Source organism: Miniopterus natalensis, chromosome 20 (genome assembly GCF_054644295.1).
Source record: "Miniopterus natalensis isolate mMinNat1 chromosome 20, mMinNat1.hap1, whole genome shotgun sequence".
Lineage (NCBI taxonomy): Eukaryota > Metazoa > Chordata > Mammalia > Chiroptera > Miniopteridae > Miniopterus > Miniopterus natalensis.
In genome coordinates, this window is record NC_142100.1 from 17,383,617 (window position 1) to 17,399,003 (window position 15,387).

At 39.5% G+C, this 15,387-nt stretch overlaps 1 protein-coding gene across 1 annotated transcript in view; it reads left to right on the forward strand.

Moving 5' to 3' along the window:
• Positions 1-302: 302 nt before the first annotated feature.
• Positions 303-15,387, forward strand: part of PITPNB (phosphatidylinositol transfer protein beta) — a 61,135-nt gene continuing 46,050 nt past the window's right edge. The window contains exons 1-3 of the mRNA XM_016198633.2: positions 303-361; positions 6,111-6,141; positions 9,344-9,489. Of these exons, the coding sequence (XP_016054119.1) occupies positions 342-361; positions 6,111-6,141; positions 9,344-9,489 (197 nt within the window). The 5' untranslated portion in view covers positions 303-341. The remainder of the gene's footprint in view (positions 362-6,110; positions 6,142-9,343; positions 9,490-15,387) is intronic.

A 15,387-nucleotide genomic window follows, 5' to 3' on the forward strand; every position in this document is an offset into this window, starting at 1 on the left:
TCACCGGAAAGCGTAGGCTGCACAGACGCCCCGAGGGAACTTGACTGGAAGGAGGAGCCTTCACCGCGCGGACTTGGCGCAGCCGCAGTAGAAGGAGCACGCCCTCCCGCCGGCCGCGCAGCCTCAGTGGAGGCCTCTTGCGCCCAGGGTGGAGCGCGGAACTGGGGCGGAGCTAGCTCCTCTCCCGCGCCGACGCGACGGCTCTTGGCGGAAGGGTGTGGACGCGCAGGCGCGGCGGCCGCTCCTTGGTCAGGGAGGCGGGGCCGCGCAGGCGCCGTGAGCGGCGGTAGCGGCGGCAGTGGTGGTGGTAGCGGCAGCAGCTGTGTGGGGGTTCCGGAAAGATGGTGCTGATCAAGGAATTGTGAGTGGGTCCGTGGGCGCGAGCGAGGCTCGGGAGGGCCGTGGTGGGAGGCTCATTGATTGAGAAGTGATGGGAGTACTCCAGAGAAGGAGCGAGGCTCGGGCCGGCCGCTCCCTTCGCGCGCCCCCTCCCCCCGGCCCGCGCCCCCGGCCCACTCGAGGCTCCTCCACGGGGCTTCCCCAGGTTCCTCCTCCAGGCATTACTGTGGTAATAATTCTGCCCACTCCCCAGGGGTAGAGGCGACTGTGTCCCAGTCGGAGCTCGTGGCTGGGGAAGGCGCGGCCGGGAGTTTCCGCTGGGACCCGCCTTCTCACCAACCCCCTGCTCCCAGGCCTGCTGGTGGGACCGAGGGTGGGAGAGACGCGGTGGGTTTGACTGTGATTTGTCGTCTTGGGTGGAGCCTGCCTGTAACCGGCGGGAGATGGGCTTGCCGGTGAGGGCAGCACTGGTATCTGAACTCGAGGTGGGACCTAGGCGCCCTGAAGTTTACACCGGAGCCCGGGGAGTCGGGAAAACCTGCTCTCCACTGGGCATCTCAGTTGACTTGACAGCGTTGACTTGACAGCAGAGCCATTTCTCTGTTCTCAGTCTCAGTTTTCTCATCTTTAAGGCGGGGTGACACTCTAGGCTCCACCTACTTCACGGGGTTGAGATGAGGCGATAACACGTGGTCTGTCAAACAGAGGGGTTTCCAGGTGCATTAGACTAGCGAAGTGATTTTGTTGAAAAATTAGGCGTTTCCCACTCGCAAGGACTGACTATCACAGGAAATCTGGTTGGCAGTGATTGTTGAGCTGTCACAGCTGGTTCGTTTCGTCATCGTCCCTTGGGCAACTAGGGATTTCGAGTATGGTCCTTCGGTTTTTCAAAGGCTCCTTTCATTTTAAATTCTTAAATAAAAGTTTTGGTTTAATTTAACCATCTCCAGACACCTTACTTTTATTTTAGTGTTAGTTCTCAAACTTTCTTAAAATAAGAAGCAACTCCTGTCGCTTCTCTGCTTAAAACCGTCAAAAGATTCCCTATCTCACTGAGAATAAAAGCCAAAGCCTTTACAATAGCCTAGAAGGTCTTACACTGTTTTCTTTTCAGTGCTGATTTTATTTACTACCCTTCCCCTGCCTATCCCCAACTCTCATGCTTCCTTCCTGTTCTCCCACTACAGGAAAAAAAGCTTCTGCCTTCAGCTTGCTGTTCCCTTTGTCTCAAGTGCTCTTTCTGCATCTCACTAACTCACCTCTCTCCTTCAGGGCTTTTCTTAAATATTGTATCACCTTAGGGAATCCCTCTCTGAAGACATAATTGTAACCCTCATCTTTTGGTAACTGTTTTCTATGGCATAGCAGTTACCACCATCTACCATATATTTTCTATTTTACTGTATGTATTCTCTGACTACTGTAAGCTTCATGAATTTGTCTTGCTCACTCTCATATCCCCAACTCTTAAGAATAGCCCCTGGCATGTAGTAAATGCTCATAAATGTTTGTTAAATAAATTAATGAAAATTGTAACGTTAGTCAATGACTGGGATCCTGAGAAAAGACACATTTCAGTTAAAGCTTATTTACAGTATTGAACTTTGGATCTATATAGAAAACTTTTCCAAGTTGCTTATTCAGTGTATCATGCAAGTGTTATCTCATTTATTACTCTGAACATCTTTGTAATGTAGGTAGGTGGCAGATATTAAGACAAATTGAGGAAATGAGACAGAAGGAAATTGACTTGGCTCAAGTCACATAGCAAGTGAGTTGCAGAACTGATTTTAGATCACAAGTCTAGTCATTTTTCTTTTATTATAGTTATTTCCTTCCTCCTAAAATGTGAATTAAGTGTTCAGTAGATTCTGTTGACAGGTACGTGAAGAGTATCAAGCTAACTTACGGAAAGCATTTCCCATGGGGAAGTTACACACTATGTTTTTTGTGAACCATTACTCTCATTATAAAAATTTAAGTGCACTGAGGTAACAAATGTCAAAATGTGCCCAAAGTATAATATTTCCTAAAGAGTTATAAATTACATTTCTTGATATTCACTCCTCATGTATGTCTCCCCTAGAATTTATTTCCTCCTAGACTTTTTGAAGGTAGAGACAATTGTTTCTTTTTTTTTAAGTACTCCCAGTATCCAACACAGCATCTAGATTAGCATACTGTAAGTACTCAGTGTTGTTGAATGAAAAAAATGATTCTTCCTATTTGCAAGGCAACTTTCTAAAAGTGTTTTTGGTCAGGAGCAATGAATAGGTCATTCCTATGTGAAGATGTTGTTAAACTGTAAAATACTTTGCCAAATATTTGTTGTCTTTAAAAATGCCATCTATTTTTGACATGAATTAAAAGGTTAGAAATAACTTTCCAGGGTGAGGTGTTCCCTTTAAATTGTTACTTAAGCACTAGATCAATTTTCCATTAGCATAAAGTCCTGGTTTTAAATAACTAGTTGCTAGTTCCATTTGGAAAATTATTTTCATGAAAATTTTTAGAGAAGTTTGAAAAATTTCAAATACAGGCATCCCTCAGAGATACTGTGGGTTTGGTTCCACACCAGTGCAATAAAGTGAATATTATAGTGAAGCTAGTCACATGATTTTTTTGGTTTCCCAGTGAATATAAAAGTTATGTTTACCCTATATACTGTAGTCTGGTAAGTGTTTAATAGCATTATGTCTAAAAAAATATATACCTTAATTAAAAAAAGCTTTATTGCTAAAAAATGTTAACCATCATCTCAGTCTATTGGAAAAATGGTGCCAATAGACTTGCTTTTAACACAGGATTTCCACAAACCTTCAATCTGTAAAAAAAAACCACATTATCTGTGAAGCTTAGTAAAATGAGGTATGCCTGTTCAGGTTCCCCCCACTATCCGAAAGTAGAGCATTCCTATGAAACCTTTTGTTATGGTATAAAACAAAGAAGCAGTTACCATTAATACAGTTGACTCTTGGAACAATGCACAGGGTTAGGGACACCAACTCCTCTCCCCAAATAAAAATCTGTGTATATAACTTGACTCCCTCAAAACTTAGTGGTCCCTTTGGACCCATGGAGGATTGGCTCCAGGATCCCAATAATCAACTGATGCTAGGTCCCCTATATAAAATGGCGTTGATCAATGCATACAATAGGTGCTCTGCATCTTTGGGCTAACAACCATGGATTAAAACAGTACAGGTGTTTATTGGGAAAAAATCTGCATATAAGTGGACCCGCGCAGTTCAAACCCATGTTGTATATGAAAAATTTTTGAGCATTCCCAAATTCTCTCCCAAAACCTACACAGTCATATTAAATATGCTTAATTGCATCCAGTTTTACACTAAGTGTAATTAATAAACTTTACAATCTCTCTCAGGCTTCTCTCATACCTAAGGACACGTCTTGCTAACTGATGCACAAAGTAAATTGAGATAAAGCACAGATGCTCACAGACACAGTTGAAAGCTATGGCAGCTTAATGCTGAAATCCTGAGTGTAGTTCCCTGGGAGGGAGCTTGGTGGGGTCACTCTTACTGCCCGGGGTTGCATGCTCCTCTATGACAGTCCTGCAAAACAGACGCCAAACACTATTTTCACTTTTTTCCTTTATTTATGATAGGGAAAATCCTCTGTGTATTTCTTTCAGTTAGCAAAAATCGGTTCTAATATAGGTCTTTCCTAAAAGTGAAGTGGTGAACATTCAAAATGTGGGGGAAATCTGTACTGTTTTTAGACTAAAGTTGAAACTCAAGACCTTCTATTCCCTCTCTCTTTTATTTTTTACTAAGTAAATCTTGAAGTTACTCATAATTCATTCAGAATATCTTAATCTGTCACTTTCATTTTGTAAAATAAGTTTTCCTAGAAGTGTTATATAAACATGGATCTTCCTGCTAGTGAGTAGTTCCTAAAATTACTCAGCAGAGATGGTTTGGTTTTGTGACACTTCAGGGAAGTCTTTAACTCTCTCCTTTGTATTCCTTCCTTCCATTTCCTCTGCAGCCCATCATTGGTTCAGGCCTTTGTAGGGCCTTGCCCAGCCTCCCCAAAGACGGCTCTTCCCCACACTCCTGCTTCTCAACATTTTAACCACCTACCGATGACTTCTTCAGGTTAGCTGTAGTTATGTCTCACCTTTTTGAACAGCCTCCCAGGATTCCTTGTTGCTGACTAATAAATTTAATAGATTTCTTACCATTATATTGCAGGCTCTGATAATATTCTCTCAATTTATATCTTTGTATCTTCCTATATCTTTCAAAATACGCTCCCAACCTATAACCTAGCCTTCTGCCTGACCACTGCACACTCTCCACCCGTTTATTTTCTGTGACTGAGGCAGTGAGCAAGTTAGTGTGTACCCCGGGAGAGAGCATGAATGTTGGAGGAGAAAAGGGAGAGAGGTGGGTGGGCAGTGCAACTAAAAAGAAGTTGGAATGAGGAAAACTATTGGGAATTTTCTGTGAAATGAAAATCGAGCTGAACGTCATGAGATTTTTTTCTCTCCTTAAATGGAAAGAGTTAAAATAGGATTTTAAATCACTGCTGTGCTGGCTTAATGGTTTGGAGGGAAAGTCTTAGAAGGACCAGGCCAAAAAAATGTTGCTCTTTTGGACATCAGCTATTATGAGACAATTGATACTCAAGACAGTTTTCAGCGTTTATGGTGAGACTACATGAAGGGTACTTCCTTATAAAAATCTGGAGGTAAAATGCAGTATTCTGATGTAACATAATTCACCAAGGTATTTTATGGAATGCAGCTTCAGGAGCGGTAGCCTCCATATCTGTCCTTTTGTATGTCCAATAACAAACTCTGTTGGACAGTATCAAACAAATATCAATCTTACATTGAATCTACCTTGGAAGGGGTTGTTATATTTATAAGGCTCAAGATATTTTCCATAAAGTTTTTTCCTATTAAGTTTAAAGGTCCGTTCACTTGTTTTTCTGTTAATAAAATTGAGAAATAGCCGGGTAGTAGGGATCAGTTTTGGGACGCTTTCATTCATGAGATTCGACACATCTGTTGTGTGAGAAGTGTCAAAAAATACTTAGTATATAGTTGAAGAATGAATGAAATCATACTAAAAATTTCATGACGGCAACCTGACCAGACAATGTACGGATAGACAATACATTTTGTATCCTGCAGTTTTCAGTGATGAGTTTTCTCTGTTCTTTACTTCTCACAAGAATCTCTGCAACTGCTTTTTGGGGGCCCTGGTACAATTTGGATGCTAAATGCAGTGATCCGTTGAAAACCTGGAATGGTAATTCGATTTCCCCAGTTTAAAAAACAAACAAACACTTATTTATCCCTGGCTGGTGTTGCTCAGGGGTTAGAGCATCAGTCCTTGCATTGAAGGGTCTTGGGTTTGATTCCTGGTCAAGGGCACATAACCTGGGTTGCAGATGCCAACCCCGCCCCAGTCAGGCTGCATGCAGGAGGCAACCAATTGATGTGTCTCACGTTTTTCTCCCCCCCTCCCCCTCTCCCCCGCCCTCTCTCTCTCTCTTCTTCTCTCCCCCCCTTTCCACTCTGTCTAAAAATGAGCGGAAAAAATATATCCTCGGGTGAGGATTAACAAAAAACACACACTTATTTAGAGCTGTAGGCATTGCAGAGACACTCTTCCATAAATGATATCCTTGTACCATGCTATCATTGGATTTACAGTAGGTCTTTTAAGCGTAGAGATGTGTTTTAAAGCCAACTATTTCATGTGTCACTTATATGCTTTTTCCTTTTGTTTTTTTAGCCGTGTGGTTCTGCCCTGTTCTGTTCAGGAGGTAAGTCATGCTTGCTTCTGTATTATTTTATTGATATAGTTCATTTTGATATGTTAATCTAAAGTTATATTTTTGTTGTGTTTATTTACCTTTACATTTCAGTTTATGTGACAAAATGAATTAAAGTGTGTTACAGGTTGTTACACAGATAATTACAGATAATTGTAAATGAATTTCTGTTCCACTGCTTTGTTTTGGAACAGTCTAAAGAATGTAGTTTAACCTCCTGTCTAGTGCAGAAATTCTGCACTAAAATATCCCAGAGAAAGGAGGTCCTAGCCTCAACTTAAGCACTTTAAGGTTAAGTAATTTGCTGCTTAAAGAAGCAGACTATTTTACTGTTGGATTTTTTAAAAAACATTTGTCTTCATTTTAAACCAAAATCTGCTTTCTTATACAACTTGACTGTTGTTTAAGTTCCTTCCACTTGAGCAATAAGAAATAGGCCTGTTCTGTCTTGCATATGGTAACCCTTTAGGTTTTCTTATGGCAATTCTCTCTCCTCCCCCAGCCCCTTTTGTTCCATTGTCTCGAGGTTGCAAGGTTAAAAATTTCCAGCATGTTCATTTGGCCTGATATAACATGACCTCTAGACTTCCTCACCAGCTGATCTCACTACTGCATGGTTGTAGTTATTGCTTTCAACTGAAAATGGTATTCCAGACATGTTCTGACCAGCACTTAATGTGAGAGATAATTATCTCTCTTGATCTGCACATGATACAGAAATATATCTATCACCTGTTCAGAAGTTGCATATTTTGTAGTTTTACTTATCTGTAGTTTTATTTACCTGTAGTATAGCCAAAAATGAGGATAATAAAAGCAAAGAGACTTCAGAGAAATTAAGATATGTGTAGCAAAACATAAAGCCCTCTGGGTCCTTCTGTAACTTGCACACAGTTTGCCCTTGCTCAGTTATCTGGTTTTCTTAGAGCTGACAGTAAATTAGAAGCAGTGAATTGGAAGTGGGACAAAACAAACTGATAACCTTAGAAGTGACAGGTGACAGAAGACAGAAAGAAAAAAAGTAAAATGCAGTAGTAACTAAAAATGAATAGCGCTGTTTAATGTAGACTTGAACACAGCTGTATATATCTCAGTAGTGCCTGAGGTTTCACTGTAATAAAACACTCAAGACAAGCCAGGCACCCCTTTTCTTTACTTGTATAATTGATTGTTTGAACTCGAATGTGGAAATTGACATTTGCTTTTAATTTTTTTCCTTTTGGTTTTGGGTAGTTGGATCAACTTGTTGAAATCTTTCTGAATCTTGGTATTGTCACAGAAAATAATCTCAGCTCTTTGTTGTACTCAGACTTAATAAACATGCCTCCTGTCTTTATTTAGGTTAGTCTCTAAAATGACAATGAAAGCCTAGTAGCGTGCCATACATCATTAGTCCATTAAGAAAATTTTTTTGATACTATTGTTTCTGTGTAAATTTTTGTTACTCTGTTCCTGACCAAGATCAAATTTACCTTTTGACTTATTTTTGATTCATTTAAACAATGTGCTTGGTTCCAGCTTCCTGAGAGAGAGAGACAGAGACAGAGACCAGCTGAGAGACTGGGAAGGAGGGAAGAAGAGAGAAAGGAGAAGGGAGAGAGAATGAGAATTAACCCTCAAGATAGTATCATTCTCCCATGGGCTTTTTAGATATGAATATTCACGGAGCTTATCGCTACCCCAATTTTTTGTCCTTCAAATAAAATCTTGGTTTTGAATTATTTTTATAGGTAACTTTTCTTTGAAAATATGCTTATAAAAAAGAAAGCTATTTATTTCAGGCTGTCTTTGGGGAGGAAGAAATTCATCCAGATTTGAAGAGATTGAAGATACTGCCATGGTTGAGTCACTAGGAACAAATTAGAACACAAGAACTTTGCTTTTTATCATTTATTGGATTAAGTAGTGACTCCAGACTGGCATAGAATAATACTGCCCACTTACAGGTATTGGAACAGACCACTGAGAATTCTGGTTCACTTTAAGATGAAACCACTGTCAGCAATTTCTTGCTTTTTCTGGTAATACTTGTGTATTTATAATATTTTACAAATAGTTTGTTTACTGGAGAACTTTACAATTCACAGTTCTGATCCTGGATACCCAGTATGATTTCTGTTCAGACAAAAGTCAAATTGGGTATGTCATATATAAGTCATGGGGGGAAGACCCAGGGGTCTACTGAAATCTGGACTGGAATGGTTCTTTGTATTTTCAGGCCTTTATTATTATACTTTATATCCCTCCCCTTTATTATTGAGAATGGTACTCTGGTTGCTTAGCTTTCTGGTGTTTTTTTTTTCCTAATATATTTTTATTGATTTCAGACAGAGGAAAGGAGAGGGAAAGAGAGAGACAGAAACATCAATGATGAGAGAGTCATTGATCGGCTGCCTCCTGCACGCTCCCTACTGGGGATTGAGCCCACAACCCGGGCATGTGCCCTGACCGGGAATTGAACCCCGATCGCCTGTGTCCTAGGTTGGCACTCAGCCGCTGAGCCACACCCGGCTGGGCTGCTTAGCTTTCTTAATTGGCAAAGTGATAATTATATACCTGCCATACCTTCATCCGAATTTAGTAAGATTGATGAGATATAATAGATATGAAAATACTTTGGAAAATACAAATGCATATTTATTATTCAAAAACTTGAACTAAGTGTCAAGATGTTTTCTTGATAAGTGGGTATTGAAGTACATATTAAAGCACCAGAGTGTTGCCCAGCCAGTGTGGCTCAGTGGTTGACCTATGAACCAGGAGGTCACTATTTGATTCCCAGTCAGGGCACATGCCCCCGTTGGTTGTGGGCTCGATCCCTAGTGGGGCTGTGCAGTGCAGGAGGCAGCCGATCAGTGACTCTCATCATTGATGTTTCTCTCCCTCCCTCCCTCTCTGAAATCAATAAAAAAACACTAAAAAAAAAAATAAAGCACCAGAGTGTTTATACCTAGCAATTTTTTTGAATAATGGAAATCTTGTAAAATACTATTGAGTTTCTTGAAGCTGTATGAGCATCTGATGTTTGTCTTCCTAAACATTCATTTCTAATTTGAGTCACGTTTTCTCGTAGAACATATGTGCTGAGTGATTTGGATTTGCTTTTCTCTATCATTTGTGGTAAGATTTTAGCATAGGAAGTTTCCATAGTTACTACTGACTTACTGAAATTCTGTACTCTTTGAAATTTCAGTATCAGGTTGGGCAGCTTTACTCTGTTGCAGAAGCTAGTAAGAATGAGACTGGTGGTGGAGAAGGAATTGAAGTCTTAAAGAATGAACCTTATGAGAAGGACGGAGAGAAGGGACAGTATACACACAAAATTTATCACCTAAAGAGGTAAGCTCGGTGTTCACATTTGATACATAATCATTATGTTAATAATTAGGCTTCGACCACTCAACTTACTTAATTAAGCATGTAACTACCTAACTTACATGTGCTGAGGTACTTTTTAAATTTCAATGTGAAAATAAGTGACATTTTAATTTTTTGAGAGAACTCTCCTCTCCCTTTATTGGTTATTTTTAAATTGTAGAAGAAATATGTCTGCTTATAAAAAATTTCAAACAACAGAAGATAAAATAAAAACAGTCTCTACCTCTTGTCGTCATGTATCTGTATCCCCAAGGAAACACTACAATGGTTCAGAATTATTCTTCTAGAACATTTTCTGTCATTTTCAATTAAAACAACAACAATCCAGATATATCACTTGTATCATTTTTTGTTTTCTACAGCAAATGAGATCATACTGTGCATATGGTTCTGCAGTTTGCTTTATTTTTCATGAACATCCTTCCATGTTATTACTTAATGTCCATTTCATTCATTTTAAAATTGAGTAAAATTTCTTAGTATGGACATGGTGTAGTTTATTCTCTAAATGATAAGTTGACTTCGGGTTGGGTTGTTTTTTTGTTTTTGTTTTTTTTTGGTGTTTTCCAGTTACAAATAATATTTCTCTGAACATGGTTGTGTATGTTGTTATGCCTTAGGTTGCTGTTTCTGTAGAAGAAATTCGTAAAAGTAGGATTGCTGAAAGGACATCCTCATTTTAAGTTTTGTTATTATTGCCAGCTTGCTTTCCGAGGGTTTGATAGTGTTCATTTTCCCATATTTTTCAATCTTTTAAAATTTTGCTGATTTGATATGCAGAAAGTAATCTTATTTAAATTTGCATTTCTTTATTAGTGAGGTTGAATGTCTTTTCATATTAATTGACAATTTGAATTTCTTTTGTGACTTGACAGTTCAAATCCTTTGTTCATTGTTTTTATCTCTGATTCGTAGAAGTTCTTTTGCACATCTCCTGAGTTTGGCTGTCTAATCTCTATCTTTGGCATAAATATTTTAAAATAGAAAATTCACCAATACTTATTCATGGCCAAAAGATCAGTTATGGTTTTTAAGAGTCTTTTATCAATAGTTTTCTTAGTTTATTAAAAGTAGGAAGGAGTCCTTGCTTTTCTCTTGCCCTTATTATTGAAATGAGCAACACCCATGTTTTGTAGGGCTCTTTAAAGTTCTAGATGAGCTGTGATGATCAGTATTTTTCATGTTTTCTCAGTTTAAGGCTACTGCTTACTTTATAGGGACATATATTAAGTAGGTTATGTCACTTTATAGAACCTTAAATTTTATTGTTATTTTCTCTTAGAACACAGCATTTCTTTGTTTCTGATGCTGGTCTGAATGAAGGCAAAAACTCTGATCAATCAGTTACCCATAGAGACTGTCTTATTCATCTATTAATTTGTTTGCATCCTAAGTATACATTTAAAATGTGTCAATTAAGAGAAAATTTTGACATTCTAGATCGTATAATCTATATAATATTTATAGTATTGAACTTACGTATGTATAATCAGGTTTCTTTTCCTAGTGTTTTACATCTACCCTTCAATTGAAGTTTACAAAACTTCCTTTATTGTAAACATTCAATTCTGGGTGTTCTAAAATAAATCAAAAAAATTTGTTATATAGAATAAACTTGAAAAAGATTAAAAATATCCTGTATTTGAAAACTAAGAGTTTTGGGGAAATGTTTGATATATTATTACATGGAAAAGACTAGTTGCTAAATATATACATAAATGTAAATAAGTAATAGGTTACATGTTTTTTAAAAATTTCTTTACTCTTTTGTAATGAGAAAAAAAGAGTGATAAATATTACTTTGAAGCATTTGAATTAGGTGACACTCCAACCACAAATAATGACTCTCAGGTTGAAGAGGGATGTGTAAATACGGTTAGTGCAAGAGATATTATTGTTCTGGAGAGCTTACTTATTTGAAGATGAGAGGAATTTCTCTAGGCTTATAATGGACTAAATAAAGGAAAACCTTGGCTCTCTGGAGGCTTGCTCCCAGTGCAGTCAGCCTTCTGGAGCAGCTTCATGCCTAAAGGAGCCGAAATCATTCTGTAGTACCCTCTGGTTTTGCCCTTTTATGCACTCATTTGTACCTCACTGCAGTCCTGAGAAATAGTCAATATGCACATTGTACATAAGAAGACACTAAGGTGCATATTTATCCAAAGTCACACAGCTAATAAGTGGTAGAATGGTAACTGAGACCTGCATTTTCTGATTTCCAACCTCATGCTTTTTGGGTCACAAGTAGGCAGTCCCAAGTGCCTGACAGCAAGCACGCAACCTGATGAACACAGGTGTCCCATGAGAAGGGAGGGAGAGGGTTTGATTGGATGATGAGGGCTGAAGACACACCCATGGTTCCTGGAGAGTTTAGAGCTCTCTCCTTGAGGAAATTAAATGTGTCCAGTAACGTATGTTCCCTTTTCCAGTATTTATTCCATTGGATAACCTATAGTGCTCAGTGCACTGTCATTGTATAGCATCAATAGAATTGCAGACTTGGCAAACTTGGATGGCTTAGGTAGCTTACTAAGGCCACCAACACCTTATTTTACATTTGAGATACTGGAAGTGCTGAGGTCTACTTTACCCATTGTAGATAACATCTCTGGATTCCCTGGCCAGTATGCCTTCCTATTTCAGCAAAAACACTTTGCTGGTAAGGTGTACATACTTCATCTCTGAGTGACCATCTCAAGGGACATTTCTTTTATTTTTAAAAAAATTTTTAAAAATATATCTATTGATTTCAGAGAGAGGAAATGAGAGGGAGAGAGAGAGAGAAACATCAATGATGAGAGAGTCATTGATCGGCTGCCTCCTACACATCCCCGACTGGGGATTGAGCCTGAAACCCAGGTATGTGCCCTGACCAGGAATCGAAACCCGACCGCCTGGATCCTAGGTCGACGCTCAACCGCTGAGCCACGCCTGGCTGGGCTCAAGGGACATTTCAAATGTCTGGTTTCCCTCACTCTCAAATAATATTCTTCTTATGGGATAATGAAGTTCTTTCTATATCTTTTGATGACTTTCACTAGTGAGTAGTTGCCCATGGTAATTCTAAGCATAGGATCTAGTACTTGGTTTATTCTTACAGTGTGCTGATCACTGTAAGTGCTCTAGGTGGAAGCTCATTCATTCCCCATAGCACCCACTTCTAGTGAGGTAACTAAGATCCAGGAAGGTTTAAGTTGCCCTTGTGTCACTGCTATTTGGTAGTAGCGATTGACCATAAACCCAGGCAGGCATTGTGACTCCAGAACTTGTCCTCTTAATCACTTTGCTCTGTTGCTGAGCCCTGTGGGAGAGTTAGAATATTTTCCATTTCCTTCAGTGAACTGCAAAGGAGTCTACAGGGAAATTCTTCCAAAACCACTGTTTCACCATATCCCATTTTCTTACGTCTTTAAAGTCTCAAGCCTTCTTCTAAAATAAAGTTAAACTTAACATGGTACTCAAGATTATCCACATATCCTCAGTTGTAATAGCTGTCCAGAATACAGTCCTTTGGCTCTAAATAAGCTAGTCTCTTTATTGTCTTCCAGAGTGGTCTGTTCAGCCCCTTAGGCTATTTTTCCAATGATTCTGGGTCCCTCATCACCCGCTCAGGTTGCCGAGCACAGCTCGTGAGGCATTCCTTGGCTACCTACATTCTTCCCTAAATGTCATCCCTTTCATCACTGTTCATCTTGCTTCCTAGTCATGTATTTCCATGGCTTGTACCCACTTAACATGAAAGTTCGAGTATGTTTCCTCAAGTTGTTTAATAAGCACTTAATGGTGGATGGCAGGGAGGGAGGGCAGAATTTATTGGGCACAAAATTTGGAAGCAAGGGAAGGAAATGTGTTGCAATTTTTGAGATGGTATTTCAGAGAAAAACTTGCAGTTCTGAGACCTCATCAGACCTTTTGTTTTTTTCTTTCCCTTTTTGGGGAAAATTAGGTTTGCTGTTTCTGACTTCTCATGAGCATTATGCCTTCACCATATTCAGTCAGTCTGGCAGATGGAAAATTTGTAAAGCTTTGCCCACTCTAGAATGCCTTGTTCCCCAAAGGTTAAAAGAGCAGAGGTTTTATTGAAAATTGCTTTAAAAGTTCATCTGGTTCAAGTTAAGAGTTCATTTTTATAAGCAAAGAGAGCCATCTGCCAGGAAGTAAAGTTATGTTCACATTTAAAAATGAGATTAGCCCTGGCTGGTGTGGGTCAGTTGCTTGAGCTTTGTCCTGTGCACCAAAATGTCACTAGTTTGATTCCTGCTCAGGGCACGTACCCAGGTTGTGGGTTCGATCCCTTGTCTAGGTGTATATGGGAGGCAACCAATCAGTGTTTCTCTCTCATCGATGTTGATGTCTCACTCTCTTCCCCACTCTCTCCCCCTCCCTTCTTCCCCCACTCTCTCCCCTTCTTCCCCCTCCTTTCCTCCCTCCCCCTCTCCCTTCTTCTCTCTCCAAAATCAGTAGAAATATATTTAAAAAAATAACAAAAGCATCCAAGTATAGATTTTTTCATTGTTGTTAATCCTCACCCCAGAATATTTTTCCCATTGATTTTTTTTTTTAGAGAGAGTGGAAGGGATGGGGAGAGGTGACACAGAGAGAAACTGATGTGAGAGAGACACAGTGATTGATTGCCTTTCGCACCCACCCTAGTGGGTGGGGGATTGAGCCTGCAACTGAGGTACATGCCCTTGGCTGGAATCGAACCTGGGACCCTTCAGTCTGCAGGCTGATGCTCTGTAACCATGGAGCCACCCTGGGGAGGGCTCTCCCCATGTCTTTGTGTGGTTGGCTCTCCTCACAGTCAGATCACCATTGTAATGTCGCTTTCTCAGGGAGGCCTTCCTGAGCACCCTTGCCCTATGTACTCACTGCCCAGTGTGCTGTTCCTTCACTGCATTTCAGGAGAGGTAATTCTCTGCTTCATTTTGTTTGCCAGTCTGTTTTCTTTTCCCCTCCCTGAGCTCTGGGTAGGGACTATCCCTGTTTGCACACCATTATTTATACATCTCCTGGCACAGTGGACACTCACTAAGTACTTGAGTGAATGAATGAAATGCCCAGTGGATTTAAGGTATATTTCAGTTAATTGTAATATGAAAGTTTACTTTCTTTATTTATGGCAAAGTAGTCTTCAAATTCTGTCCCATGTTTTTCTGCATTTTGATGTTTTTCCACAGTAGGATGGAGAAGGATGGAAAAGTAGAACTTTGAATAGTTTTACTCATTTTCTTTACAAGTAGATGGAAACATTTTATGGGAAAAGTACAGTTTGAAATGATTTGCCAAGGTATTTCTCAGGAACAGGATTTAAACGAAAGCAAAAAAAAAGCTCCTAGATCAGAAGTTCAGTTGTACATTATGGTCATTTATTATGTATCTTTTAAGCCATATTAGCCCTTTGTTTTCTGGTACCACTGTGACAAAGTCCTCTGGCTGCAAAACAGACAGTTTCACAACCAGAGTTTAGATTAGATCTTAATATTATCTCCTCTCAAGACAAGCTTAGATTAGATCTTAATATTATCTCCTCTCTAGACACTTGATAAAGCACTTGGGTTGATTTTTACCCTGAAGTTAAATATTCTTAAATAACCCTCAGGTGGGGGGAGGCTGTGTATTGGCAAAGAACCTTGTACTCTTGGGCATTATGCTATGGCTGACTTTACCAGCTGAAATCTAGATATGTATCTATTGAGGTAGGCACTTTCATCAGTATTGGTTTATCATGAAAGGACATTTTGTGAATAGCTTGGGATGAACAAAAGGGAAAAATGTCCTTCCTAATTTGTTTTGTAGACCTAACTCCATTTTGTTAATTGAGCTAATATATGGCCCTTTTCTGAGACTCTCTAACCT